We start from the raw sequence: 24,843 nt of genomic DNA on the forward strand, positions 1-24,843 counted from the left end.
CTCACCAAAATTGGACAATTGAACACTGAAAAAATGTTGCTTGGTCTGATGAATCTTGATTTCTGTTGAGACATTCAGATGGTAGACTCAGAACTTGGCGTAAACAGAATGACAACTTGGATCCATCATGCCTTGTTACCACTGTGCAGGCTGCTGGTGGTGGTGTAATGGTGTGAGGGATGTTTTCTGGCACACTTTAGGCCCCTTAGTGCCAATCGTTTAAATGCCACGGCCTACCTGAGCATTGTTTCTGACCATGTCCATCCCTTTATGACCACCATGTACCCATCCTCTGATCGCTACTTCCAGCAGGATAATGCACCATGTTACAAAGCTTGAATCAATTCAAATTGGTTTCTTGAACATGACAATGAGTTCACTGTACTAAAATGGCCCCCACAGTCCCCAGATCTCAACCCAATAGAGCATCTTTGGGATGTGGTGGAACGGGCGCTTCGTGCCCTGGATGTGCATTCCACAAATCTCCATCAACTGCAAGATTGCTATCCTATCAATATGGGCCAATATGTCTAAAGAATGCTTTCAGCACCTTGTTGAATCAATGCCACGTAGAATTAAGGCAGTTCTGATGGCGAATGTGGGTCAAACACAGTATTAGTATGGTGTTCCTAATAGTCCTTTAGGGGAGTGTATATATATATAGGGATTATGTTGTGACTAGAAGCATCCAAAAAACATCAAAACTATGTTATATTTTAGCATCTTCAAAGTAGATACACTTCCTCTAGAATTAGCAAAATACTCTTGTCATTTTATCAAGCAGTTTGTTGAGGTCTTAATCTGGGATGCTTGTTAAAAAATATTGTAGAATTTTTCATCTATTCTGGGCTCTAATTGGCTGCTTTTTATATTATTTACTCTAAAACATTAATTTCAAAATTATTTAAAAATAAAATTTTAATTTTGTAAATAAGTTACACCCTGCTGGTGTGCATTATTTTTAAATAATTCAGCAGAGCTAAGTCAACCTGCTTATACGTTTACCACACCATAAGACATTGTTCAGGTGTTTTATTTCAAGACATTTCACAGGTTTTTGTTCTTACAATGCTGTTGAGGACATGCACTTGTGTTTGCCATAATAAGAACAATGTGAACAAGTTGATCCATCAACATTTATATATAATTTTTTCTTCAGTTGCTTTTATTCAACTTTTATGCGTACTGTATAAAACAGATAAACAGTTGTGGACTTCTGCATTCTTTACTTTCTCCACTCCTCCACTTCCCCTTCCTAGCCTGGCAGTTTATCTCACTCCTGGAAACAGTTATAGCGTAACATTTTCATTTAGCATTATTTACACATAATGTATTATTCACATACTTATTTGCACACTCCAAGCCTCTAGTATTTATTGAAAAAGGGTTAAAACACTGAGCATTTTTGTTACGCGAACAGCTTTCAAATGTAATAAAAGCATGTCAAATATGTAAGCGAGCATATCATGACATAATTCCTTTGCAATTTCCTGTTAAAAAGAAATGTAACATACAAAATTCCAAAATCCAAATATGCATCATACTGCAATGAAGTTCAATACTGAAAAGTGTATGAAGTTCGATACCAATAATAATTGCTTAAAACAACTTCAACAGCTCTAAACTGTAGGTTGACAGCAGCCAACCATGAGCCCCTCCTTTGCCCCAGTGGGGTACTTACTATAGCGGTACAGCTGCCATCTCTTTCGCTTTCTATCTCTACATTTCCAGTTTTCCTCTATTGTTGCCCCTCAGAGATGTAACAGGGAAGGATTTTCTATCTCTTTAAGGTTTGTTCTCTACTTTAAACATTAAAGCTGTCGTCTTCAGAGTCCAACTATCACTAAAGTAGCCCCCTCCTTTGGACATCATTCCCCACCCCCCTCCTTCTCTATGCCTGCACTATTCCCATTCTCCCTTCTGCTCCGCTCTTTGAATCAACACAGGAAACTTTTCCATTCAGCCAATCAGTGTCTGAGGCCGTGACCGGCAGGGAGTGAGGAACCTCTCTGGCTCCGCCCACAGCATCAACAGGCTTCCCCTAAAGACAGAAGTGCTGCTTTGTTTCTTAAAGGGACAGCGCCTTAATATCTTATGCCTGTAATCAGTGGTCTCTTTAATCCTGCGCATCATAGGATAGAAGCGATTAACTCCATAGGGAACGTCATCTTATTATTGTCACCCTTGTAGTTAGGGAGGTATGACAACACAACACACCACAACACAACACAACACAACACAACACTATTTAAATGGCAAACGAATTCATTATTTGAAATCAGAAAGAAATATAACAAATTAATTAACATCTGAATAAAATATATTTTAGCGACTTGTTATGGCTTTTGAAAATGATACTGTATAGTAAGCAGAAACTTTACTTTAAGTGAGTGATCACACTTGGGTGGTAAAAGTAACAAAGTTGTTTAAAAACTTTTCTGCAAGAAACAGAGAAACATTTATCCATGCATGCTGACTTGAGTGCGTTGTTACAAATTTTTATTCAAATATTCTTTTATTTAGATAAATGCCATCCTTCCCGACTTGTAAACTAAGTTTAAGAGATCTCCTTTATGCGGGCTGTGCATGTTTGCATCATAGCTTTGTGCTTATTGTGTACTTTAGCATGGTTGGGTTGTATTAAATGAATAGTTCACACACACATATGAAAATTCTCTTAGAATTTATGCACATGCATGCTTTCTTCTAGAGGACAACATTATGGCATTTGATAAATTATTGATTTGTGTCAATAATCCACTTCACTATAAAAAAACCTTGTCACTTTTTTTATAAAAAAAAAGCTTGTCACTTTCACTACTTAAATGACCTATTGCCTGGCAACTATAAACAGCCCTTTATCTTTAAGATGTTTGTTTAACTTTTTGATTCAGTTCTATATGTTCTGTTGGTTGTATTTTATCCCATGTTTTATCTAGTGTTAAAAAACTGAAACAGGAAGTGCTTCTGGACCAGTGTTGTTTACATCTTTTTGCTGTTTTGTTTATCAGTCATTGTACGATGCACAGTTGGTTGGTGTGGTCTTTGTCCCGCCCCTTTTTAAAAACACTGGGCTTCCATTGGAAACAATTGAAAAAATACACTGACCTCAGGATAAAACACTTTGGTGGACACAGGGCCTAAGCCACTGAGGCAGTGCATTATTGTGATTTTACCACATATGAAACATGCATATGCTGACTTGCCGTTATCGATGTGCCCCCATGATTTAAGTTAGCTGTTACATACATTTTGTAACAATTACTAAATAAGCTCAAAATATGAATTGATTTTTTTCATAAATGTATCGTTTTGCATCAGAATATTGGAACCCACTGGAGTTGTATGGGTTACTTTTATTATGGAAGCATGCATTGCTTCAAAATCAGGCACAATTCAATGCATTAGGGAGAGCCAGGATAATATTTAATCTAACTTTAATTGTGTTTGCCCGAAGAAAAAACATAATATACACCTAAAATTACATGAGGGTGAGTATGACACATGGCATACCAGAAAATGGCCATGTGCTTTCACACAAAACATGCCTCTCATGGTCATGCTTTTTCTAGTTTTGTGTCAGGATCATGGCAGTCCCATGTTTTGTGTGGAAGCACATGGCCGTAGCCTATTTTGGCGTGCCATGTGCTCTCCGGTCTCCTGTCAAGACCCCACCCCCTCGTCTCCTCATTAATTATCTCATTATTTTTTTAATTCCCCTCACCTGTTGCCCTCATAATTTGTTCCTTCATTTAAAACCTGTGTGTTTGCCGTCCTGTGCTTGTTTGTTTTGGAGAGATCTGCATCTTTTCCTGTTTAGTTATGTATTTGTAAAGTTTCAGCTGTTTCGTCCACGTGGGTTTTTTCTTTTTATCAATCAAATTTTGTGTTAAGCAATGTTTTCTGCGCCTGGGTTCTGTCTAGTAAACCCTGACAAAATGGAGGAACCATTTGTTCACATACTTCCTGCAGCTAAAGGTAATTGTCACGCTAAATGCATGGATTTTTTTCCCCCAGAAAAAACTAATACTAAAGAGTGTCTACATTCAAAATTGTCTAAAGTCTTTGCCTTTAATGGCATAAAAGCTCAAACAGCAAGATAATGTATAGAAATGACAGGAACTGACATATCTGGGGTCACTGGGATCCAGGCCTTGTAAAACACTCAGCAGCTCTTCCATTTCATTCTGGGCTTGATTCTTCTCTGTTTTCTGTCTGTCTTGTTGTTTTTCCAGGATCTTCATCTCTTCTCTAAGAGCTCCCAGCCTCTGTATCCTTCTCTGAAGCTCCTGCCTGAGCTGATCCTTCTCCGCCTCAACGATCTGTGTGAAATTGACACCTTAAACATTCAGATATACTGTATATATGGGCAGCTCATATTTAATCAAAGATGTTAACCTGTACTCCTCCCATTACAGGGTTTACTCACGACAATGCAATTCAAAGTTCACAGAAGATGTTTGAAAGCGCAACATCTCACCCGTCTTTGAGAAACTGTCTCCTCCAGCTGCCGAAGCTCCTCGCTGACTCTGAGAATTTGCTTTTCTTTTTCTTCGATTTCTTCATGTAATTGCTGCAATCGCTCCTCAGCTTAAAACAAATCATATGTTAGGAAAAGTGCAGAGATGTTTTACAGTTACTTCAAAAAATATTTTGATATTTAAGGCACTATTAAAAAAAATCTATGAAGGCCATAGATCAGGGGTTTTCAAACTTTATGATGTTAAGGACCCCCAAATATGATGAACCTTTTGTGTGGAACCATACCTAAAAAATAATTTATGTATAACAAATACATGCTGGATGTATAAACATTCAAATATAGATTTTCAATTCAAATGTATTTGTACTGCAACCAAAATTTGACAATAAATTTTGTTTCTTACCAACTTTACAAGGAATCCTGCCTTATAAATCCCAATAAGTGAGAAAGTAATTATTCTGAAATGGATGAACCAAGAAATGAGAAATATAAAATACATTTTACAATTTTTCTTATGCTTTTTTTCTCTAAGATTTTCTGGGGAGCCCCTAAAACCTCATGGAGGCCCCAGTTTGAAAATGCCTGCCATAGATAACAAAATATCCTAAATAAATTTGTGGTGTTCCTGTATATCTCATTGGTAGAGCATTGCGTTTTCAGCGCAAAAGGTCATGGGTTTGAACCCAGGGAACACACATACTGATAACATTTTTTATAGCTTGTAATGCACTGTAAGTTGCCTTGGATAAAGCATCTGCCAAATGCATAAATATATAAATTCAATTCTATTTACCTTTGAACTGGACATTTCTAGAAACGCCACCCTGTCGCGGGGCATCTATTTCTGTCAGGTGCTGCTTTTGGTCTTGTGCACCTCTCTCCTCTAAAACGATATTCAGTTTATTCCTTTTCTGACAAGCCTTTCCTATGTAAGGACTCTCGCTAGACAGGTTCTCCATCTCCACCTGCTGAAAAACATGGAGAATCAGGAATAACAGCGATAATGCAATTGATCATTTGACTCAGAAAGCTGGCATTGATCAACTTACAGGGTCTGGACCAAATGGAAGAGGCTCAAATTTGGCATCTATTTTATGAAAGGCCAATTCCTGCTCCAGCTCATAGTGTTTCTGACAGGCCCGGGTCAACTCCACAGTCTTCTGCTTCAGCTGTTCAGTGAGAACAGGTCATTAAAAAAAAAAAAAAAAAATTATTGTACCACAAAACTAATCCTCAACACTCTACTACAAACCTCTCATCATAAAATGAGATTTTATATGCACTTATGTGGAAGATAAAGTATATCACAATACTGTCCATACTCATGCACACATCAACACTTGTACATGCAGAAACATGCTTAATATCATGGCATTGCCATACCATCAACATCACTGTCTAGCACAGGACAACTTAATGTGCACCTGCAAGCACAGAAAACAACGTGGACATCATACAGTGATCAGGGTGGCTTATGGGTAACAGACTGGATGGATACCTGACACAGAGAATCCAGCAGAGGAGCGTGAAGTGGAAGCTGAGATTGAAGAGCAAGGGTGAAGAAAGACATGCAGACAGTTTAATCAAGAGCATAGGTGCAGAAAAGTGCAGAAAAGCAACATGGGTGGAAGGTTTCAGTGAGCTACACTGAGGGAAGATATTTTTGATATTTAAAGGCACAATATGTAATTTGGTGATTTACATATTGAGTCAATGCAAAGACGCGATTACACACGGATTATTATTATTATTATTATTTCCGCGCCGCGTTAACCAATCAGGACCTTGATGTAGTAGTGACGTGATTACAGGAAGCAAGCTGGGTGGTGGAGTCTCAGCGGAGTCGCAGAAGCCTCTCCCATGATGCGAATTTCCACGTGAATTTCTCAAATGATTAGAATTCTCTAGTCTTTCAAGCACGAATGAAGAGAGTACACTCAAATGTTCAAACGTCCAGATACGCGCAAATAGCGCGTTTTTGCCGCCTCTACCGCTGCTGGTGTAAACGCAACATTAAAATCTATACATTATAATGTAAACCCACAGTGTGTCTTAAAGGGAAACTCAATTTTTTTTGAAAACATGCTCATTTTCCTGCTTCCCTAGAGTTAAACATTTGATTTTTACTGTTTTTAAATCCATTCAACTGATCTCCGGGTCTGGCAGTACCTTTTTTAGCATAGCTTAGCATAATTCATTGACTCTGTTTAGACCATTAGCACCGCGTTAAAAAATAACCAAAGAGTTTCGATATTTTTCCTATTTAAAACCTTACTCTTCTGTAGTTACATCGTATACTAAGAGTGACGGAAATGTAAAATTTGTGATTTTCTATTATTTCCTTATTATTATGCCGGAATGAGAGTATAGTTCCTACTAGCCATATCTTCCTAGAAAATCAAAAATTTTAATTTTTCCATCGGTCTTAGTACACGATGTAACTACAGAAGAGTCATGTTTTAAAGGAGAAAATATTGAAACTCTTTGGTTATTTTTAGCGTAATGCTAATGGTCTAATCAGATTCAATGGATTATGCTAAGCTATGCTAAAAGTGGTACCGCCAGACCCGGAGATCAGCTGAATAGATTCCAAAACAGTAAAAATCTAATGTTTAACTCTAGGGGAGCTGGAAAATGAGAATATTTTTAAAAAAGTGGAGTGTCCCTTTAATAGAAGCAACAACAGAGTCGCATACTCGATACTACAAGTACTACTTCTGCCTACGGTGCAGCGTGGATCGGTTATATATTTTAATGCAAAAATCGTACATACTGTGCCTTTGAGTATTTATAAAAGAGGTTAGTTTTTCATGAATGATGCAACACAAAAACCTTTTAGCACCATTCACCAAGTACCTTTAGAGCAGCTGAATAATGTGTGGAGTAAGAAGAGAGAGCTTGCTGAAAACAGAGAGGAAGGAAAGTTAGGAAAGTCTTAACACTTGAGTGCCCATTGAATACTGAGAGTGCAAGCTCAAGAGATTTGGAAATTAAGTAAATGAATTAAATAAGGTAGAAAAGCTTTACATCAAATTGTATTTATTTTTTAAATGAAAGATGGCAGCCATTTACATAAAATATTTTTTTACACTACAGTTATCTTAACTCTTTCCCCGCCTAAAGAAAACCCTTCGCTGCCAATGACGAGTTTTTCCGCCAATCCGTATTTCCGCTATTATCCACCAGGTGGTGCTCTTAACCAAAATATAAAACCTAAAGTATCCCCTAAGGGCAAACAGTTCAAACTCTGTGTATGTTTTGATGAGCGCTCTGAATCTGGTCTCTATCAAAAGTCCTTCACAAAAACACAATTATCTCAGGTTTTTGCTCAAAATTTGGTATTTTTGAAGAAACCAACTCATATCTGAGAAGTGATAAATAGAGAACAAATGAAAGTTGGATGAAACGGGTTTTTTTAAGCAGAGGGTCTGTTTTTTCATTTGAGATATTGTATGTTTATAAATTTAAAGAAGAACATTTTCTGTAAGGCATTAAACGTTTGTGAAAATCATAAAAATGCTGGCGTTAGCTGGCAACTTAAAAAAAATGCTGGCGGGGAAAAAGTTAAACGGATAGTTTGAAATAATAATTTACTTACCCTTTGCTTAATTTAAGTTGTTACACACCTGTATACATTTCTTTGTTCTTTTGAACACAAATAAAGATATTCTGAAAAATGTCTGGAACCAAACAGATCTGGGGCACCATTAACTTAAATAGTACAGAAAAGTAATACTGTGGAAGTCAATGGGGCCCAGATCTGCTTGTTTATGATCATTTTAAAAAATATCTTTATTTGTGTTCAGCAGAACAAAGAAATTTATACAATTCTGAATATCGGTATTGGCACTGACATTTTGTATTCATGTATGCCTGCTATTTACTCACTACATAGTTGTCTCCACACCCATGGAATACAACAGGATATGTGAAGCAGAATGTAAGTGACTAACAACCTCGGTTCCCATTTACTTTTTATTGAACAAAAAAGAACCGGGGTCAACGTTTTTCAAAAGCTCCTTTTGTGTTCCATTGAAAATAAAATGTTTCAAATGACAAAAGGAATGGCCCATTCACTATATATGACCCTGGACCCCAATACATCAAGTCATAGGGGGCAATATTTGGAAATTGAGATTTATAAATAATGTTTTCATTGATGTATGTTATGATATGTATTGTTAGGATAAGACTATTTGTTACAAAAAAAATCGCCTTTAAAGTTGTCCAAATGAAGTGCTTAGCAACACATATTACTAATGATAAATAATAATGTGATATATTTCTGTAAGAAATTTACAAAATATCTTCATGGAACATCATCTTTACTTAATATCATGAAATAATAGATCATTTTGACCCAGTACAATGTACTGTTAGCTATTGCTACAAATATACCTGTGCTACTTATGACTGGTTTTGTGGTCCAGGCTCACATACTGTATTACCCAGTCCTCAAGCTTTGACTTCATTTCATCCCCTGCTCACACTATAGTTGATGTCAACGAAGACTACATCACCCACCAATTCAGATTTAGTGTCCAGTTCTCTCCTGAGCTCTTCGTAGCTGCGCTGCTGCTCCTGGTTTTTCTGCCTCAGGTTTTGATTGGCTCTTTCCTGCCTCTCCAATTCATCCAGTGCTGCTGTCTGCTCTCTCTGCAACCTGGAAATCTCCTCAGCCTTCAACTCAAGCTCTTGTTCCAGATGCTCCACCTCCTCTGTGAGGACAGCAAGAGGCTCAGATTTGAACAACTAATTAACTGAACAACTATGTACAAATATGTGTAGGCCATGTTGATGGGTGAGATGTTGTACCCATGTGAAAACGCTGATGGGCCTCCTCTCTTTCCTGTGCACTGATTGGCTGCCCATCTAGAATCTCCAGTGACCTCAGATGAAAGATTAGGAAGAGGTGATAGTGGGGCAAGCCTGCAACAGGGTTCTCTGCTAACGTGAGACTCGTCAGGTTCTTCAGAAGCTTCAGTTTAGCCATCTCGTGAAGCTAGATCACAAAAAACTCACTATTAGTCCTTTACCTAACACACTTTAGGATGTGATATTTAAAGGGATAGTAAAGCCAAAAATGAAAATTACCCCATTATTAACTCCCCCTGAAGCCATCCTCAAAGTATATGATTATCTTTTTTCAGACGAACACAATCAGAGTTATATTAGAAAATGTCCTGACTGTTCCAAGCTTTAATATGCTAGTAAATGGTGCTTCTGATTTAAAGCCCATCCATCCTTCACAGAAGTAATCCACTTCTCGCTCCAGGGGGATAATAAAGGCCTTAATATAAATATTTAAAACTTTACAAACTTAACTAGCTTCCGATAAAGACCGCCGCACGTTCACAAGAGAGTGCGTTTCGAGTGTATGATGTAGCTTCTTATCTCCACTACGTCTTGTACACTACATCCTACATTATACCCTGGAAATGCACTCTCTAGTGAATGTTACCGAGTGCTTCTGGGAAGGGTGGATGGACTTTTTGGGCTTCAAATCAGAAGCACCATTTACCACCATTATAAAACTTAAAATATAATTTTCTAATATAACTCTGATTGTGTTTGTCTGATAAAAGATAATCATATACACCAAGAATGGCTTGAGGGTGAGTAAATCATGGGGTAGTTTTCATTTTTGGCTGAACTATCCCTTTAGTAGCTGAATTAAGCAGAACAACTTTTATGAGAAACTGAACCTACCGAGAATATCTTGTTGCTCTGTAGATTTATAGTATGAAGGGATCTAAGCTTCTTTGCCAACCACATCGGTAGATGTTCAATGTTGTTGAAGGCCAAATTCAGAATCTGAAGACATGGCATGTGCTCTAGACCTTCAATTTTTCTGCAGTGAAATAAAACAATAAATAAATCGATTAACAAGCACAAAATAAAACGATTAACAACTACAGCACTCTACGAACAACCATTGAGAACTATTGTATAGTATTCATAAAAGACAAGTGTCACGGTCTCTTACTGTATTGCATTATTGGGAAGGTGGAGTTCTCGTAATTTGCATAGTTTCTCAAGTTTCTCGATTCGTTCAATCCCATTGTTACTGAGGTTGAGAACCTGCAGGTGTTCACACTTGTCCAAGTTTTCAATATACTGAAAAAAAAGTTAAAGGGACAGGGTTCAATATTAATGCTATATGAAATTATATCCGGTTTAGGGACACTCCACTTTTTTTTAAATTATGGTAATTTTCCAGCTCCCCTAGAGTTAAACATTTGATATTTACCGTTTTGGAATCCATTCAGCCGATCTCCGGGTCTGGCGCTACCACTTTTATAATAGCTAGCATAATCCATTGAATCTGATTAGACCATTAGCATCGCGCTATAGTCCTAGCCATATCTGCCTAGAAAATCGCAACTTTTAATTTTCTGTCAGTCTTAGTACACAATGTAACTACAGAAGAGTCAAGTTTTAAATAGGAAAAATATCTAAACTCTTTGGTTATTTTAGCGCAATGCTAATTGTCTAATCAGATTCAAAGGATTGTGCTAAGCTATGCTTAAAGTGGTAGCGCCAGACCCAAAGATCGGCTGAATGGATTCCAAAACGGTAAAAATCAAATGTTTAACTCTAGGGGAGCTGGAAAATGAGTATATTTTCAAAAAGTGTAGTGTCCCTTTAAGGTTACAATTAAATCTTACCCTAAAGTGTTTGTCATTAGTCATAGATGTGGACAGATCCAGAGTACGCACGAGGGCAAAATTGGCACATTTAGTCAATCTTCTGATTAGATCTTCTGTGATGTATCTTGTTCCCTTGTGTTTTCTTTTGTCTGTAAGCAAAAGTAAATGCATATGAGCAGATCTCACATACTAATGGTTAGAGATTTGTGCTGCTGTGCTGACATACGAGTGCTGGTCATATAATTAGAATATCATCAAAAAGTTTAAGTAAAACTTGTATATTATATTCATTCCTTACACACAGACTGATATATTTCAATTGTTTATTTCTTTCAATTTTGATGATTATAACTGAAAATCCCAAATTCAGTTTCTCAGAAAATTAGAATATTGTGAAAAGGTTCAATTTTGAAGACAAATGGTGCCACACCCTAATCAGCTTATTAACTCAAAACAACAACAAAGGCCTCTAAGTGGTCTCACAGTTTAGTTCTGTAAGCTACACAATCATGGGGATGACTGCTGACTTGACAGTTGTCGAAAAACGACCACTGACACCTTGCACAAGTAGGCAAGACACAAAAGGTCATTGCAAAAGAGGCTGGCTGTTCACAGAGCTCTGTGTCCAAGCACATTAATAGAGAGGCGAAGGGAAGGAAAAGATGTCGTAGAAAACAGTGTACGAGCAATAGGGATAACCGCACCCTGGAGAGGATTGTAAAACAAACCCCATTAAAAAATGTGGGGGAGATTCACAAAGAGTGAACACAGACGTATGCAAGACATGGGTTTCAGCTGTCGCATTCCTTGTGTCAAGCCACTCTTGAACAACAGACCGTCAAAAGCGTCTCGCCTTCAAAAAGGACTGGACTGCTGCTGAGTGGTTCAAAGTTATGTTCTCTGATGAAAGTAAATTTTGCATTTACTTTGGAAATCAGGGTCCCAGAGTCTGAAGGAAGAGTGAGAGGCACAAAATCCATGTTGCTTGAGGTCCAGTGTAAAGTTTCCACAGTCAGTGATTGTTTGGGGTGCCATTTCATCTGCTGGTGTTGGTCCACTGCGTTTTCTGAGGTCAACGCAGCCGTATACCAGGAAGTTTTAGAGCACTTTTCATGTTCATACTTCTCAGTTGGCGCAGATTTCTAAAAATCTGTACTTGTATTGGTCTTAAAGGGACACTCCACTTTTTAAAAAAAATATGCTCATTTTTTTGTGGTTATTTTAAGCGCGATGCTAATGGTCCAATCAGATTCAATGAATTATGCTAAGCTATGCTAAAAGTTGTACCGCCAGACCCAGAGATCAGCTGAATGGATTCCAAAACTGTAAAAATCTAATGTTTAAGTCTGGGGGAGCTGGAAAATTAGCAGATTTTCAAAAAAGTGATAAAAGAGTGTCCCTTTAAGTAATATTCTAATTTTCTGAGACACTGAATTATGGATTTTCCTTAGTTGTCAGTTTTAATCATCAAAATGAAAATAAATAAACATTTGAAATATATCAGTCTGTGTGTAATGAATGAATATAATATATAAATTTTACTTTTTGAATGGAATTAGTGAAATGAATAAACTTTTTGATGATATTCTAATTATATGACCAGCACCTGTATACTGTAGGTTTAGTTAAATTTAGTAAATAGCAGTGGCTCTAGGATCTGAAGGGTTAACATAATCACTCACCACTGCGTTTGTTCACAATTGTGACATTCTAAATTCAGTAAAAAGCATTTAGGGGGCTGTCAATGACCATGGACATGAAAAGCATCCGAGTAATCCCTGTATACTTAAAGGGATAGTTCACCCAAAAATGAAAATTTAGCTAGTTCCAAACCTGTATAAATTTCATATTTCTGCCGAACACATATTAAAAAATTTAGGCTTTTTTTGTAACCAAACAGATCAGGGGTGCCATTGACTTCCATAGTATTATTTTTCCTACAATGGAAGTCAGTGGTGCCCCTGATCTGCTTTGCTGCAAATATTTTTCTAAATATCTTTATTTGTGTTTGGGAGAACAAAGAAATGTATAAGTCTGGGACAATTTGAGGGTGAGTAAATGATGCCAGAATTTGGATGAACTATCCCTTTAAAATCTCTGGATGAAAGAATGCATGGACTCATATGGGGGGGGGGGGGCTGGATGTTTAACATTGCTGGATCCCTTATACAGATAATAGTTAGGTGAGATTACTGAATGATATGTTTAAACAAAAATAAACTTATTTACCATCATCACGGTTTTTATTTTTATAACATCCATCTTCAGTCTCTGCCCATGAGATGGCGTTGGGAGACCCAGATTTGCTCTGAAGGCTCTTGGACGATTTAAATCCTCCCGGTGGTGATCCTTTTCGAGTCTGACCCCCTTCATTCATTTTACTCTCACGAAACTAGGATCTTGATCCTCAGAGGCTTTTTAATTCGATTCGTGAATACTTAACTTTACATCATTCATCCTGAACCTAACGTTATATAACTTACGTATGAACAAATTACACAACACTCTACTATTTCATTTAAAGATACGATGCACAACACCAAAATAACTGTATATATAACAATTTATTAAAACAGAATTTTTTCACCTTACTGCATGATCTTTCACTGGTTATAAAGACTAGTCAACTTTTGTTAGTCCAGTTTCCATGGCGACCGTTTAATACTCCAATAAGGCAGAGACCGTCAGATTTATCACGTTCATTTGAGGCACTCATTAAACATTTGACAGAATAAATAAATACATGAATCTGATCTTTGCTACTCTCACAGCTATTTAATTTTCAGTTCATGCGTTTAAATGTTAAAAGAGGGGTTTCAACCAGGCGCTAAGGCACTTAAACGATTCGCGGTGATGTTTGGATCACGTGACCTAGCCACACATACTTCAAAATAAGAGTCTAGTGCAGAAATCAACTGTCCGTTTTATTTATTTATATTTTTTACGTGTTTAATCATTTTAAATTTAGCTTGATTGTACTTTAAATTTTAAAAAGTCACTTGAACACAACAATTTAAAACTTTGTTGTTTAAAAGCGGCCATAATGTATCATTATTTTTGTCGTTGTTAAAATGTCACGAGGCATTATTGATGACCCATTGGTGAGAAGACGTTTGACTGATCGATTCTGAGGTAAAGTTAAGTTAAACTTTTAATTTTTAAGAAGAGAAAGTATTCAATTTTGTTCAATTTGATGAAATTAGTAACCTTACATAGGTTTACGCTTGCTAAAAGTGTCTGTTGAAAATAGCCCTAGCTTGTCGCAATGAAAAAGGACATTTTTAATCATTAATACCCAATTATGAAACAAAACAAAATGGTGAACCTTTGCTGAAGTTATTGAATAAGTATTTAAAACATTTTTAATCTTCCAATTTAAAAAGTATTTGGAAATGACACATTTTGCCCAATATCTATTGCTATACTCATTATTGTACCCCTTATATTTTTTAATGTTGTTTACAAGTTTTAATAAAGTTATAAAAACTGTACCTCTAATTGTACATTTTCACAACATTTACATTATAACGTTATGTGGACATAAACAATTTTATTTTGTTAAAACAAAATCTCAAACAATTACAGCAGATGTTGTTATAAAACAACAACAGACATCAGCTCTTATAACATTATTATGTAGCCTATCTTAACAGCCAGAAATCAAAAAATCAAATTCAAAATCACCCAGAACATTAATATATTGACCACAGGCAGCATCTCTGCATACATCTGTTTCGGTCGGCCACCACTCCACCCAAGCTTGCGAGTCCAAAGGAAATTTATACCTAAAATGTCATTGCAAGAAAATATAAGATACCTGCTTATAGAGAATTTAATGCATAAAATAAACATGAGAAAGACGGCCTTATTGGCTTTGCAGGGGTACAGATAAGAACTTACTTGTAAACACGACCCACTCGTGTTTGTATGCTTTGAGCAGTTTGAATCAAATAATGTTTGTCAACTTCAATGTTTGTTGAACTGCAAGTCACCCTTTTAACAAGTTCAATCTCAGAGTCTGTTTTTATGTCATCTGTTTGTTCTGTAGAAAACACATTTAGAGGATGCATGTGTTGGTAAGTCATTTTGGAAAATAATCGTCATAACTTATGTTACATTAACATATAAATAATATATATAGTATTGTATAATGTACTGAGAAAAATCATATTGATATACTCTTGCCTTTTTTGAGGACTTGTTGAACTATTGCTTTGTAGATCACAAAATCACCTGCTGTCTCAGATGAACTTATTAACACCTTGAAAGCTGCAAAAATTACAAAACACAAACATTAGAATTTAAGACTAATCACTTTATTGATTTTGTTATTTTGTGACCCATTATGTAAAATTTAGTCTAAAATCTCATAATCTAACTATAAGATAAGGAGCATCAAAGTTTCACTTCACATTGATTTTAATCTTTGACATGACTTTACTCAGTTAAAGCTATAAAGGTTATATTTTACAGAATGTTCTTTACAATATATAGGACGATTTTATGTAGAAAACATAAATCACAAAAAAGGTCTTTAGCTGTGTTTTTTCACAGACTTTGTCACATATACAAAACTGTGAAACAGAATTGTGAAGATAGACATTTACCATATTTAATGTTTTCTCTGCACACATCCCTTTTGAGCTGTTCAGCAGTGACACTGGGATCAATGGTAGATTTGAAGTTGCAGCATTCCGCTATTTTAAAGAAAAAAAAAACAATAAATTATTATTCCTATTAAACTCATGGATCACTTATGGTGTGCAATCTTTACACTTCTTATTGTGTTTACACTTCATACGTTTAAACTGAAAATGGCACAGCAGTGGCATAAATAGGTTTGTTGTAGGGAGTAAACATGGCCTGGCTTCAACACTGTCAGAAACCCAAGGTCAGTACCCTTTATAGAGGTCCTAAAATGTACACATTTGGTACCAATATGTACAGTACCATCCAGGTACTAATACCCCTGAGGTACTTATATGAAATCCTATTACATTGCCCGAGTGACAGCTGTAAACCCGAACAGTACAATCTACTCATTTAAAAAGAGTGAACTGAACTCAAACTGTGAAAAAAGTTAATTCAACTTAAAAAGTTTATGTGTTTTCAACAAGTTCAACATTTTAAGTTCAACAAACTCAAATAAAATGAGTAAAAGAACTCAACATTTTTATTTATTACTTTAAACAGAGTCATTTCAATACCACAGCCTCATTCTAACAAACGCTGCAAATAATTACAAACTTTTGGTGGTTGTGATGCTGGGAACTGGAAAAAAGTTTTAAGTACAGCCTACAAAAATTATATGGTAAACAGTCCTTATTATAAACAGCAGATTTATGTATAGTGCACTTAAATATTAATCAAAATGAAACGTTGAAACATAAGATTTTAAGTTTGGGTTTACTCAAAATTTTTGATTTAAAAAAGTTGGTATTAAAATTTTTATTAATCACTTTCTACAAAGTTTTTGAGTTCTTCGAACTTGTCGGCTTTTCAATGTAGGGACCATTTTGACCACTTTTCTAACAGTCAAGAATCCCTTAACTGTTTCCCCACCAGAGTTTTTTTTTTAAGTTGCCAGCCAGCAAAGCGACAGCATTTTTTTAAAGGATTTTCACAAAAGTGCCTTCCAGAAAATGTTCTTCTGTAAATATATAAACATACAATATTTCAAATAAAAACAGACCCCCTAAATAAAAACATTTTATTTTATCTTCATTTGTTCTCTTTTTAAAACCGCTCAAATATGGGTTGGTTTCTTTAAAAATAAAAAATTTTAAGCAAAAAGTTGAGATTGCATTTTTGGACTTTTAGGACTTTTCAGATTTATAATGATAAAATACACAGAGTTTTAACTGTTTTTGTATCAGTGGATGCTTTAATGTTTTATAAGTTGGGTAAGAGCGCCACCTAGGAAATATAGATTAGTGGAAATATTGCCGTAAAAACCGTATTTGACAGGAAAGCGTTTTCTTTTTTAATTGTCTGGATAACTCGTCAATGGCAGGGAAAGAGTTAATGTCATTGAGTTATTTTATTTTAAATGACATAAAATATGTGCCTAAATCAATACTTTTAGCTGTAAATGATTTAGCTGTTAAATGTAATATCTCTATGTTTTTTACAGATTGATCTGGTCTGCTGTGTGTGTGGCTTACCTGCCATACACTGGCACTGGTCTCCATCACAGAGTCGTAACAGCCTCTGATTTTGTCTGTAGTATTTCATACACTGATAATCTAAAGTCAGAAAGTCAGGTGAGGAAGACTTGTATAACATATTAATTTTACATTATTCACTGTATCTTTATTATGCAAGCAGGAAACACAACACCTGGAGCATTAAACTCATAAACTTTGAATACAGAGGCGCCGGGGGTGCCGACTTCAAATTCCTCACGAACACGGAAACCCACGCAGTAGGGGCTGTCTGATGGTATCTGCACAATAAGCAATGCATGTTAGAAATATGTATGTAAACGCCAAAGGTGACACCAAAACTGTCAATTTTTACAATTTACTATATAAAATCACCCTCATGATGTAAAGAACATTCTGTAAAAATATAACTTTGACATCTTTACTATTATTGACCTAGTAAGGTAATTTCAAAGATTGAAATCATTGTGAAATCAAACTAATCTCATCATTAGATTAAGAGACTTAAGCCAGAAATTCTTTTGTAATGTAGAAATGTGCAATTAGAAGATATTTGTTTTGCTTGGTTATGCTTACAGACTCTATTTGAAGGATGACTTGGTCACCATTGATTTCATAGTTGGAAAATCGAGACTCCAGTCCATTCTGATACTGCAAAATGCAGAAGAGTAAAAAAGCATCACTAGAGTTTACAAAAACAGTAGGTGACTATGGGAATACTTCTAAATAATATTTTCTTTCTTACTATATCTAGGTCTTCTTGGATTGGGCTCACTCCAGTCGGCAAATTAATTTCCATCACAGTAAGTCCAGACTCCCTTTCAACAGTATTTTCATGTGGCTTGTATCTTCATGTAAAACATAAGCACGGCATTTTCAGAAAAAAATTTCCATGAATTAAAAAAACAAAATATGCATAAAAAAGCTTTTTATTATAGTAACTCTACACCCTTGCCTCATTTAGTATATGCGGATCTATGAATATGCGAATGAGTCCCCGCCTCCACTTTTTCACACCACCTCGGACCTTAGATATTATGTAAATAGATGCTTCATTCGGGCATACGAAAACTGTGCGAAACTGTGCAACACTAATGTTTAAGCGCAGATGTTAACAGGTTACAGCACTTACCAAGCAGTGCTGCAATTGGGCTCTATCATATACCCGGTGCAATAAGCGACGCAAGTGCTTTTTACTAGTTTAAGCCCGATGCAGTTATAATATACTTTTCGCCCATTTGTGCGCCCATGGGCGTGCTGGCTTAAAAACGAGGTGTGTTCAGTTGATTGTTGGTGGGTTGCTATTTTGAGGCATCTACAAAGACTAAGCCATTGACTAAAACCTGGTCTAAAGTCAATGGCGCAATATTGTTCTAGTTATTTAAAGAGCGCACTAGTAATATGTGCCTATAAACGGGACGACAACGCGGGTTTGGTTATTACACACATGGATGCGCAGCAGCACACAACATTTTAAATATGAAAAATGAAAGGATTAAAGTGTAAAAGATTATTATGGAGTCTCTTGGACATGAATATGGACAGTTTACAGGACGTGAAGCTGAGATCAGTTGGTAGAAAAGTTGCTTTACCTGTAGCCTTTATTGCATTTTTTTATGTTTGTTTTTAAAGGGAAACTAATTTTTTTTTACCGTTTTGGAATCCATTCAGCTGATCTCTGGGTCTGGCGGTACCACTTTTAGCATAGCTTAGCATAATCCATTGAATCTGAATATCTGATTAGACCATTAGCATCACTTCAAAAATGACCAAAGAGTTTCGATATTTTTCCTATTTTAAACTTGATATTACACAGTGCCCAAAATAGTCCCTTTGGTAACTTTCAATAGCAGGGGACTATTTTCGGGCACTGCATAATATCATTGCAGCTGCTGCACTCATGGTACGGCAGCAAAGTTCTTGATTATTTAGCCAGAATGAGTGTATAGTTACTCGCCTTATTTGCCTAGAAAATTACAACCTTTGGCACGAGTGCAACAAAACCATTACTCCTTACGAGAATAGAAACAACCCTTTTAGACTGTGCGCCAGGCGCATAGACCATTTTCCACGTCGTTAAACTAGCAAAAGTGCACTCGTCGGACATATTTGCAATTGGACCGTGTGCTTTAGGGCCCTTTTTTCAGTGCAGAGTCTATGTGGCATGCATAACCCATGCATAAATACTGTATCTATGACTTGAGCTACTGATCCATGCGTTTTGATGTAATTGAGACAATTTCAAACCGTGGGAATAATGCTGCGTTTACACCAGCCGCGGTAGAGGCTGCAAAAACGCGCTATCCGCGTGTAGTTGGACGCTTGAGCATTTGAGTTTACTCGCTTCATTGGCGCGTGAAAGCTGCGCGTGAAATTCTAGTCATTCGAGACATTCACGCGGAAATTCGCGTCATGGGAGGGGCTTCTGCGACTCTGCTGAGACTCCACTCGCTTTCTGTAATCACGTCACTACTACAGCAAGGTCCTGATTGGTTAACACAACTATTAAGATGAGTTGTTATAACTACAGATGTGTTGTTATAACTTATAAAATGAAGTTAACTTTTTTATATAAGTTGTACCAACTCATCTCTTGTCAAGATAATTAATAGTAAGTTGACATGACTTGTAAATCTGAGTTGATTCAACAAAAAAAAAAAAATGTAAGGCAGCAAAGATTTTTTTACAGTGTAAACAACTATAAAAACCTGATTTGCACCACAGGGGGACCACAGGAAACCCTTACTGATAAAAGAATACTAAAATATATTCAGCAACTTACTTTGCACAAGCCACAATCCGTTGTAACAAAAGCATGGGATCTGCTCAAAAAAAAAAAATAAGTTTAAGAGTTTAAGTTTAAGTAATAAGAACAGAGCAAAGCAGATCTGTACAACTTACCGTTTGAATTTGGTTCCCGCGGATGAATGTCGATTGAGATATCAAAATTGCACTTTTCATTGCTTTCTGCCATTTCGTAGTACACCGTTCGGAGCTGCCGAAAAATGTGAAGGTTTGTTTTGTGCATGAAAATGTTCAAAGACAGTGTGTTAATAAATAGAGTAAAAATGATCCTCTGCAAAGACTTTGGATTTAACAAGATTGATCATTCTGATCACTATGAATAGTGGACAATGCAACAATCAATAAGGCCACTCTGGCGACAAAAGTCCCGCCTTTCATTTAAAAGGACCAATCATCTATCGATAAAGACTGACGGTGTTTTGGAGTAGGGGCTCTTTACCAACTTGGAATAAAGCTGATGTCAGGTTTAATTGTTGGTTAGAAATACTGTATGTTGTCTAATTGTGATTTTTTTTAGAACACAATTTTGGAGATATCTGTTTTTTTTCCATTCTAGCAGATAAGACTTTTGTCTTGCACGACTGAAATGTCTTGCAAAAATGGACGCCTAGTGGCACGACTTCTAGGACTTTGACCTCTCTGACATGATAACTAAATGCTCACTTACTGTGGCAAACGACACTCCAGTGGTCATTGCTGTTTTGACAATGATATCATCATTCTGGGTCACCTTTTTAAAGAAAAAAATTATTTGCATTCTGTTTCAAAGCAGTGTGATTATTTAAATCAATCATTGATTCACATATTTAATATTACCTCTATTGGTTTAGCCATCGGCATCTGTTTTGTTAGTTTGATGCTGCTGATGTCACCTTTATTCCTGTATTCAATGTTGACCACCATGTCTAAGACGATTTGTTTGGCTAAGATACTGTACTTGGACAGGGCTTCCAAAGTGAGAATAGTGTCCTGGAAAAAATGACAGATCAAATGAGAAATGGCAGAAATTCAAAGCTCCAATAATGTAAGATGGATGGATGATTTAACCTGTGTTGAATGGACGCCTCCTCCATATCTCTGATCTTGTGTTAGCCAGTTCATAATGGGTTTTGCATAGGAGGTTTCGCCTCTATGTAAAGTATTAAGCAGGACGTAAGCAGTTGTTTCCACGGTCCTTGCTGTTGTTTTACTGGGTTTCAATGGATCATTGCTTGGTTGAGTTTCTTCCCAGAATCGAACCGTGACGGGGTTTCCTGAAAATGTGACATGAGAGCTAACAGACAGTAGTTTAGTTTTCTTTCAAAAGTATACGCCTCAAATAAGATGTTACCTTTGTTATTAGCCTTTCTCTTCAGTCCCTCATAAAGTTCGACTGCAGGAATACTATGCAAGTCTTCCAGCGTTAGGGCATAGGATGAGATGGCTCTAACATACAAATTTTCAAGCTTCTTCCACTGAGAGGACACGTAGCTTGCAGCACGATTTAAAGCCATTTTATACTCCTGGAGAAATGAATGTGTTGTTAACCAATGATGGGAATGAAGGGCCAAATTAATCAAATGCTCAATAGAAACCATTCTAAATTTGATCTCACAATCATTTCTGATTTAAAGGCACAGCATTTGCGTACCTACACTGTAAAAAAAATCCGTAGGAATTGCAATGTTATTGCAGCTGCGTTGCCGGTAATTTACCGTAGATTTACATTTATGTTATTTACTGGCAAGAGTTTGTTCAAAGTTAAATAAATTTTAAATATTAACAAGTCTTTATCTTTACAGAATAAAACTATACAATAACAGCCTCATGCAAAGCATTCTGGGAACCAGAAATCATCATCAACCTTTTTCTGTTTTTTGCTTCAGATTTTGTTTCCCAGAATGTTTTGCTTGATGCTGTTTTTTTTAGTTTTACTCTGTAAAGACAAAGACTTGTAAATGTTTAATGTTCATTTAACTTTGAACATAATATTGCCAGTAAAAAACATAAATTTAAATCTACGGTAAATTACCAGCAACCCAGCTGCAATTTCTATGGAAGTTTTTTTACAGTGTATATGCCTTTTTCAAATGTGACATTTATTAATAACAAATTATTTGGAAGTTGAACAGTTTCGGATCTCCACCTCTCATTCTAGCGTAATAATCAAGAACTTTGCTGCTGTAATATGGCTGCAGGAGGCGCAATGATATTACACAGCAGCCGAAAATAGTCTCCTGCTATTGAAAGATACTAAGGGGACTATTTTGGCTGCTGTGTAATATCATAGCCATGTTACAGCAGCAAAGTCCTTGATTATTACGCCCAAATTAAAGTAAAGTTTCTAGCCATATCTGCCTAGAAAATGGCAACTTTCCATCGGTCTTAGTACACAATGTAACTACAGAAGAGTCAAGTTATAAATAGGAAAAATATTTAGTGGAGTGGAGTGTCCCTTTAAGATACATGGCGTGACCAGGCGCGGCACTTCTCTCCCGGTGTGCGGCCCCCTTTCAGTGAGTTGTACTCTGTAGGGCATATCTCAGTAGTGAGATGCTATTGTCTCAGACTGTATGTACAGGAATTAGATTTATTTTAACTGAAAATGCTTTGCGTTTTAAGCACAGACACGAAAACTGTGTGTTTTCGCTCCCATCCAAATAGGGTTATTTTGAACATGCTAAAATAAATGATCTGTGGGGTATTTTGAGTCACAGACACATTCTCCGCACACCTTAGACTTATATTACATTTTGTAAAAATAGGCATAATAGGTGCCCTTTAATGTCACTGACATATTAATGAACACATGTCAATATCCAAATCCTTCATGACTGGCAAGAATGACTTATATTTCCCAAAACCTGGTGCTGCAGCACTCGGTAAAGCAAAAGTGACTAACTAGTACTTGTCAACATCAAAGACCGTTTCTATAAATATCAACATCAACATATACTCCATATAACTCTATGTACAAGCCAAAATTTAAGCTCTGTTTTTTTGCACAGGCCTACTAAAGGGTTAATGGTGCCACATGGTGATCAACAGTAAAAATGACAAATTTTACCTCTTTGCAAAAGGTAAAACCACAAAGAATCAATAATGCATGAAAATAAGGTGTCATGGCTCTGCAATCAAAAAATGTTGTTATAATGGTAGTCAATGGGGAAAAAATGGCCACAAACAATAAATGAGGGGGAAAAAAATAAAATCTGATGCTGCACAAAAACTAAAAATGCATCAAAGCCAACGTTTTTACTAATCTTTGGCATGCCCAAGACTGTGAAAAAGGTAAAAGAAAATCCAGTCCACAATCACTTTTCACAGTCATTTTGTGTGTTTTTTTTTCACAAATCAGTGACACCACTTATAAACTTGGCAATGAAAGAGTTAAAATCATGGATTTTTTTTTAAAACATTTGGTAGTTTTGATCAGTACTGAGGTTGATTAACAGATTTATGCAAAAAAATGTGGAAAAAAATTCATATGATACATTTTTACAGGAGTTTAATTTAGTGGCCATTTTTGGCCGCTAACAACACGTAAGGGTAGTAAATTTGCCCACGGTATATTGTTAAGTTTTTGAAAAATTTCAAAGCATTTTCTTAAAATATGTGTAAATATAAGATTTGTCACCAAAAATCTTTCAATTTGCTGAAACCCAGAAAAAGTTGTGGCCAAATTAAGACCAAAAATGGCCCCAACAACACATAAGGGTTAAGATGTCAATAAAATCTTTGGTGTTCCCAGAGTATGTATATAAAGTTCTAGCTCAAAATACCATATAAATAATTTATTATAGCATGTTAAAATTGCCACTTTGGAGGTGTGAGCAAAAATTTGGCATTTGCCAAAACTAAGTTACTGGGTCGTTCTTTTTTCATTTTCTAGGTTGATAGAAGCACTGGGGACCCAATTATAGCACTTAAACATGGAAAAAAGTCAGATTTTTATGATATGTCCCTTAGAAAGTATTAAAGGGATAGATAGTTCACCCCAAAATAAAAAGTCTCTCAACATTATTTTGAGGAATGTCTTTGTGGTTTAGTTTTCATACAATAGTATGAGGGCCAGAGTTGCCAGCATTCTTCAAAAAAAATTGCTAAAGAAAGAAAATTTCATAAAAAAAAGAGGGTAAATCTATCCTTTCAATACTGCAACTGTTTGTAGCATTTACTTCTAAAAGAGGTTATTTTACTAGCAGTCATACCTCTAAGTTAAGAGTTTTGATCAACATAGCCCTTTTAATTCCAATCATGACATAAGATGTGAGGAAAACAGTCTGTTCAGTAACATCTGCTCCAGCACCCTAAAAAAACAAAATAGATCATCAAAAGGATCAAATCTATACACAACCTGAATGTATATATGCGTATGATATTACAAGATGCTTTACTCTTTGTTGTTTCATACCATAAGTTTAATCGGTTTGGTTTCAGATTGTTCAACGAAAGAGCCATCTGGCTTTTGACATTCTCTGATCAGCCAAGATATGGTGTTGCTCAGAACCTTGGACTCCACAGCGACGTAGTCGTGCATGTCAGCTAAAGTCTTGACGACGAGAGCGGTCACCCTAGGTAGGTATCAAAAAAACACACCAGATTTACTCAATTCAGCTACTATGGAGAAACACTGAGGGTAAGAAGCTATGCAGTTGTTTACCAGGTGCTGGCTTTTTTATCCTCATTTGACCACATGCTGAAGGCATATTCTCGTTTTAACTTAAAGGACAGGATGCTGGTGATGCCTAGAAGAAATAGT

The 24,843-nt window shown here is 36.2% G+C and overlaps 2 protein-coding genes across 2 annotated transcripts in view; both read right to left on the bottom strand.

Moving 5' to 3' along the window:
• The window catches only part of cntrl (centriolin), a 34,808-nt gene extending 23,533 nt beyond the window's left edge, over positions 1-11,275 (bottom strand). The window contains exons 1-10 of the mRNA XM_073814767.1: positions 11,152-11,275; positions 10,470-10,600; positions 10,193-10,334; positions 9,299-9,485; positions 9,008-9,201; positions 5,982-6,020; positions 5,533-5,652; positions 5,277-5,451; positions 4,481-4,590; positions 4,128-4,322 (exon numbers count right to left, since the gene is read on the bottom strand). Of these exons, the coding sequence (XP_073670868.1) occupies positions 4,128-4,322; positions 4,481-4,590; positions 5,277-5,451; positions 5,533-5,652; positions 5,982-6,020; positions 9,008-9,201; positions 9,299-9,485; positions 10,193-10,334; positions 10,470-10,600; positions 11,152-11,175 (1,317 nt within the window). The 5' untranslated portion in view covers positions 11,176-11,275. The remainder of the gene's footprint in view (positions 1-4,127; positions 4,323-4,480; positions 4,591-5,276; positions 5,452-5,532; positions 5,653-5,981; positions 6,021-9,007; positions 9,202-9,298; positions 9,486-10,192; positions 10,335-10,469; positions 10,601-11,151) is intronic.
• A 3,388-nt stretch (positions 11,276-14,663) lies between these two features.
• The window catches only part of c5 (complement component 5), a 30,221-nt gene continuing 20,041 nt past the window's right edge, over positions 14,664-24,843 (bottom strand). The window contains exons 25-41 of the mRNA XM_065284282.2: positions 24,745-24,829; positions 24,496-24,655; positions 24,293-24,391; positions 21,433-21,604; positions 21,150-21,355; positions 20,919-21,071; positions 20,770-20,832; positions 20,199-20,292; positions 20,080-20,119; positions 18,043-18,145; positions 17,874-17,948; positions 17,473-17,578; positions 17,298-17,378; positions 15,741-15,830; positions 15,319-15,402; positions 15,034-15,175; positions 14,664-14,918 (exon numbers count right to left, since the gene is read on the bottom strand). Coding sequence (XP_065140354.1) covers positions 14,780-14,918; positions 15,034-15,175; positions 15,319-15,402; positions 15,741-15,830; positions 17,298-17,378; positions 17,473-17,578; positions 17,874-17,948; positions 18,043-18,145; positions 20,080-20,119; positions 20,199-20,292; positions 20,770-20,832; positions 20,919-21,071; positions 21,150-21,355; positions 21,433-21,604; positions 24,293-24,391; positions 24,496-24,655; positions 24,745-24,829 — 1,892 coding nt within the window. The 3' untranslated portion in view covers positions 14,664-14,779. The remainder of the gene's footprint in view (positions 14,919-15,033; positions 15,176-15,318; positions 15,403-15,740; positions 15,831-17,297; positions 17,379-17,472; positions 17,579-17,873; positions 17,949-18,042; positions 18,146-20,079; positions 20,120-20,198; positions 20,293-20,769; positions 20,833-20,918; positions 21,072-21,149; positions 21,356-21,432; positions 21,605-24,292; positions 24,392-24,495; positions 24,656-24,744; positions 24,830-24,843) is intronic.

This window comes from Paramisgurnus dabryanus, chromosome 5 (assembly GCF_030506205.2).
Source record: "Paramisgurnus dabryanus chromosome 5, PD_genome_1.1, whole genome shotgun sequence".
Classification (NCBI taxonomy): Eukaryota; Metazoa; Chordata; class Actinopteri; order Cypriniformes; family Cobitidae; genus Paramisgurnus; species Paramisgurnus dabryanus.